Source organism: Otolemur garnettii, unplaced genomic scaffold (genome assembly GCF_000181295.1).
Source record: "Otolemur garnettii isolate 467f Iridium unplaced genomic scaffold, OtoGar3 scaffold00010, whole genome shotgun sequence".
NCBI classification, from domain to species: Eukaryota; Metazoa; Chordata; class Mammalia; order Primates; family Galagidae; genus Otolemur; species Otolemur garnettii.
The window spans coordinates 16,240,027-16,245,606 of record NW_003852405.1 but is presented as its reverse complement, the minus strand read 5'-3'; the positions used below and the strand labels follow the sequence as shown (position 1 = coordinate 16,245,606).

The window sequence follows — 5,580 nt, the reverse complement described above, 5'->3', positions numbered from 1 at the left end:
GGCCACATACACCAAGGCTGGCAGGTTTGAACCCAGCCTGGGCCAGCTAAACAACAATGACAGCTTCAACAAAAAATAGCTGGGTGTTGTGGTGGGCGCCTGTGGTCCCAGCTACTTGGGAGGCTGAGGCAAGAGAAATGTTTAAGCCCGAGAGTTTGAGGTTGCTGTGAGCTGTGATGCCATGGCACTCTACTGAGGGTGAGATAATGAGACTCTGTCTCAAAAAAAATTTTTTTTTAGATGGGCTGGGCATGATGGCTCACACCTGCAGTCCAGCACTCTGGAAGGCTGAGGGGGGTGGATTGCTTGAGCTCAAGAGTTCAAGACCAGCCTGAGCAAGAGCAAGATCCCATCTCTACTAGAAATAGAAAAACTAGCCAGGTGTTGTGGGCACCTGTAGTCCCAGCTACTCAGAAGACCGAGGCCAGGAGTTGTGAGCTGTGACAACATGGCACCCTACTCAGGGCAACAGACTTGCCTCAAAAAAAGATTTGCGACATTTTTGGAGGTGGGCATTGAAGAGAATATTCATTTTTTTCTTTTAATCATTTTTTTCATCTGGTTGACAGCATTTCCTGTATAGGCTGTGTTATGTGGGTAGGAGATAAAAATGTAGTTTTGCCTTATTTTTGTTATCGCAGTTACTAACCTTTTTCTACCATGGAATTGTCAAGCTTATGCATCAGGGTTGAGGATTCACATCTTCATATGTTTATGAGAGGGACCTGTGTTATTATATATGAAAACAACTTGGTGCAAAGGCACTGCTTCTGGTAAAACTATAGCAAGGTGGCTGGGTGCCAGCAGAGGAATGGTCCCAGATTAACTGTCACCGGAGAGTAGAGCCACAAATGATGTCCTCTCGGCCCAGGATCTACCCCTTGAAGTTTTATTCCCTATTAAGTTAAACAAAACTAAATGTGATAATGTCTAATATTTAGTTATTGTTAGCCAAATATGATCCAAGAAAGGAAGTGATTACCTCCTTTGAGTAAATGTAACAATCTAAGTTTATACATTCTAATTGATGGCTACATAAATCAAGTGTGGAAAACATGTAGCACAAATTCAGAAGCCATGAAACAAAGTTGTTGGACATAGTAGTTGTGGGTAAAATTGATTGTCTGCAACTTCTTTTTGTAACATTTAAAAATTGGATTACCTTTTAAAACATATGGGGAAAAGTAGATAAGTGAATTGGAAGGAAATTTTTTTCCAGACGACAGAGGTCATTAAGGTTGTGACATGAGATATTCAATTTTAGAATGGTATGAATATATTCAGAGGCATTAACATTGGCTTTTGTTAATAGCTTCTCAATAGGTTTGGCATGGACAAGATCTATGAAGGCCAAGTGGAGGTGACTGGCGATGAATACAATGTGGAAAGCATCGATGGCCAGCCTGGTGCTTTTACATGCTATTTGGATGCAGGCCTTGCCAGGACTACCACTGGCAATAAAGTTTTTGGAGCCCTGAAGGGAGCTGTGGATGGAGGCTTGTCTATCCCTCACAGGTAATAATAGTATTTAAGAAGAATTTGAGAAAAAGGCTTATGAAAGATTTCTAAACTTTGAACCAGATAAAAGCTTGTAAGCCATTTTGGGAAGTTAAGTGGGTTGTTTTAATTTGTATGTAGTTCCTTTGGTTTGTGTTAATAGATTTTTTTAATTTTTTGGTAAACCTAACATACAACCTGACTGACATTTTGCATTTATAATGTAGGGTTGGGGGAGGAGGAGTGAGTTTTTGATGACCTGTTAGATCTTATGCAAGGCACATGTCAAGTGCTGATGTGTTTCTCAGTTATGGTCTGTTAAGAGTCAAAAATCAGTCTAAATTGTAAATTCCTTGCTGAGGTGCAAGTGCATTGATAGCATTCTCACGTGATGATTTCGTTAACCGTGATCTTGGACAAATCACTTACTCCCATGTAGCCAGAGGCACCACAGAAATTACAGGACTTTGAGGATAAGTTTTGAAACCCTGTCTTACTATGCAGTAGGATTAATTTTATAGTGGTAGAAAACCTTGGTAATGGTTTTGAAAAGTGTTTGTGGAATGAATTTCTTTTCTGTCCTGCAATTCAGAGACAAGCTGCCGAATGATGACACCCCACTAACTGAGCAGTCAGTAGTTGGTCCTTCGGTTGCATTTGATGCAATAATTGTTTCAAGACGGGACTGATGGCAGCTGCTGAGGTGAATACTTATTAGTGAACTATTCTGGTCAGTCTATACTAAAATCTGAAAAAATTTATTTTAGTACCAAACGATTCCCTGGTTATGATTCTGAAAGCAAGGAATTTAATGCTGAAGTACATCGGAAGCATATCATGGGACAGAATGTTGCAGATTATATGCGTTACCTAATGGAAGAAGATGAAGATGCTTACAAAAAACAGTTCTCTCAATACATAAAGAACAACGTCACTCCAGACATGGTAAAAAATTTACCTAAAAATGCCTGTATTGGTTAATTTATCCAAATGAGTTTACTCCTTGTTTTGTGAGGGAGTGGGTTATATTCTTATGTTGGGTGTATTTCAGATTAGCCGTTGAAAGGTGAATATGGGCATGTTAGGCTCACATGAGGTATTCTGGGCTTAAATTAGGATGGTCCTGGATTTGAGAGTAGGTCAACCTACTGAGCTGGACTTGTCAGTATGGTTTTAGGAATCTTAGATTCTGAAGCATGGCAGGCTTTGATGGTTCTGTAATTTTTTTGGAGATGGAGTCTCACTTTGTCACCCTTGGTCGTAGCTCACAGCAACCCTCAAACTCTTGGGCTCAAGCGATTCTCTTGCCTCAGTCTCTCAAGTAGCTGGGACTACAGGTGCCTGCCACAACGCCCACCTATTTTTAGAGATGAGGCCTGGCTCTTGCTTAGGCTGGTCTCAAACCTGTGAGCTCAGGCAATCCATGTGCCTCTGCCTCCCAAGGACTGGGATTACAGGTGTGAGCCACTGTGCCAGGCTTTTTTTTTTTTTTTTTTTGAGAGAGAGAAAGTCTCACTTGGTCAACCCCAGTAGAGTGCCATGGTGTCTTAGCCCATAGCAACTTCAAACTTTCAAACTTTTGGGCCGAAGTGATTCTCTTGCCTCAGCCTCCTGGGTAGTTGGACTTACAGGCCACAATGCCTGGCTAGTTTTTCTATTTTTAGTAGAGACGGGGTCTCACTCTTGCTCACTGTGGTCTGGAACTCCTGAGCTCAGGCAGTCCACCCACCTTGGCCTCCGAGAGTGCTAGGATTACAGGTGTGAGCCACTGTGCCTGGCCAGTTTTGTATTTTTAGGTGTCATTCTTGTGATCACAGTTGTAATCTGCTTTGTTTGGTATGAGGTGCTAGATAATTGACTAATTTTGATGCCATTGGGGTGCAGAGTTCCCAAAGTAAATATTCGCTCCATTTTGGACTTGTTGAGTGTCTCAGGCATATACACAGAAAGGGAGGTATACATAGTCAATCATTAGTTTTGTATGATGCTGTAGAAACAAGGGGAATGTTCTGCAAAAGTGAATTTGGCTAGGGTCAGTGGCTCACACACCTGTATTCTCATCACTTTGGAGGCTGAGATACCCAGGAATTTGAGCCTACAGTGAGCTATGATCAGGCTGCTGTACTTTAGTTTGGGTAACAGAGTAAGACTCTGTCTCTTAAAAGAAATGTGGTATAATTTATTGTCTCTAAAGTTGGATTTCTGGGATTACCTCTGTTAAGAGATTGATTCTGGGTATGGTGGCTCTTAACCTGTAATCCTTGAATTGTGGGAGACTGAGGTGGGAGGATCACTTGAGATCAGGAGTTTGAGACCAGCCTGAGCAAGAAGAGGGTCTTGTCTCTGCTAAAAATAGAAAAAAGTGTCTGAGTGCCTATAGTGCCAGCTGCTTGGGAGGCTGAGGCAAGAGGATCACTTGAACTCTTTGAGATTGCTGTGAGCTAGACTGATGCCAAGGCACTCTGGCCTGGGCAACAAGTGAAATACTGTCTCTGAACAAAACAAAACATTGACGTAATTGGAGGTTATAGTAACCAATTTTGAAATTGTAGTGAACATGTAGAACACAAATCAAGTTAAAAAGTAATTTGGGAAAGATTACTTTCTCTCGTACATTTTGGATACCATTTAAGGCTGAATAAACAGCTTGAGATAGGAAAAGAATTAAGGCGAGTTTTGTATTGGTAATATATATGCATGTTAACTTTCACTTGGTTATATTCGTTTATGTTACTGCTGACTTCATCCTGGTAAATAGTTCTTTCAACTTTTAGGCTTTGGTTCCTCTTGCCCTGCAGAATTTTTCTTTCTCAGACATATCTTGATCTAGTCATGATATATAGTACTCGATCAAAACTTGAAACTCCCTTTCTGTGCTTCCAGATATTTATTTCCTGTACACAAGTTGTACTTCTGCTAGACTGCTTTTTGGCTAAAGTATTTTTCTAGCTAGCTCATTTTATTTATAATGGACTCTTTCTTCCTGTGTGCCTGCTGAAATCCTCTACAGACATCTGTTGTCTCTCCAGCAGGACTTGTAATGCCTGGATTTGTTGTTGAGGCAGAGAAATTAACTTTTTTTTTTTTTTTCTTTGAGACAGAGTCTTCCTCAGTCTCCCTGAGGTTGAGAGGTGTGGCATCATAGCTCACAGCAACCTCAAACTCTTGGGCTCAAGTGATTCTCTTGCCTCAGCCTCTTGAGTAACTGGGATTTGTATGGGTGCCCGACATAATGCCCAGCTATTTTAGAAAAGAGATCTGACTGTTCGTCTCCCTCTTGGTCAGGCTGATCTCTAACTCTTGAGCTCAAGCAATCTGCCCGCCTCAGCCTTCCAGAGTTTTGAGATTACAGGCATGAGCCATTGCACCTGCCCAAGAAATTAACTTTTGTGTGTGTGACAGAGTCACACTGTGTTAACCTGAGTAGAGTGCTATGGTGTCACAGCTCACAGCAACCTCAAATTCTTGGGCTTAAGCAATTCTCTTGCCTCTGCCTCCCAAGTAGCTGGGACTACAGATGCCCACCACAACGCCTGGCTATTTTTTTGTTGTAGTTGTCATTGTTTAGCAGGCCTGGGCTGGGTTCAGACCTGCCAGCCTGGGTGTATGTGGCTGGCGCCTTAACCACTGAGCTATGGGTGCCAAGCTGAGAAATTAACTTTTTTATTTTTTTGAGACAGAGCCTCAAGCTATTGCCCTGGGTGAAGTGCCATGGCATCATACCTCACAGCATCCTCCAACTCCTGGGCTCAAGCAAGTCTCCTGCCTCTGCCTCCCAAGTAGCTGGGACCACAGGTGCCTGCCACAACGCCTGGTTATTTTTTGGTTGCAGCCGTCATTGTTGTTTGGCGGGCCTGGGCTGGATTCGAACCGCCAGCTTAGGTATATGTGGCTGGAGCCTTAGCTGCTTGAGCCACAGACGCTGAGCCTTATTTTTATTTATTTATTTATTTTGTGAGACAGAGCCTCAAGCTGTTGCCCTGGGTAGAGTGCTCTGGCATCACAGCTCACAGCAACCTCTACCTCCTGGGCTCAAGTGATTATCCTGCCTCCACCTCCCAAGTAGCTGGGACTACAGGCGCC

General features: G+C 42.6%; 1 protein-coding gene and 1 non-coding gene across 2 annotated transcripts in view; both read left to right on the top strand.

Annotated features, from left to right (window-relative positions):
- The window catches only part of RPL5 (ribosomal protein L5), a 13,798-nt gene that overhangs the window by 3,763 nt on the left and 4,455 nt on the right, over window positions 1-5,580 (top strand). The window contains exons 5-6 of the mRNA XM_012801618.2: window positions 1,313-1,515; window positions 2,265-2,442. Coding sequence (XP_012657072.1) covers window positions 1,313-1,515; window positions 2,265-2,442 — 381 coding nt within the window. The remainder of the gene's footprint in view (window positions 1-1,312; window positions 1,516-2,264; window positions 2,443-5,580) is intronic.
- On the top strand, window positions 2,099-2,193 carry LOC111723310. The gene has a single exon (XR_002771881.1). It is a non-coding gene; the product is annotated as a small nucleolar RNA SNORD21 (small nucleolar RNA).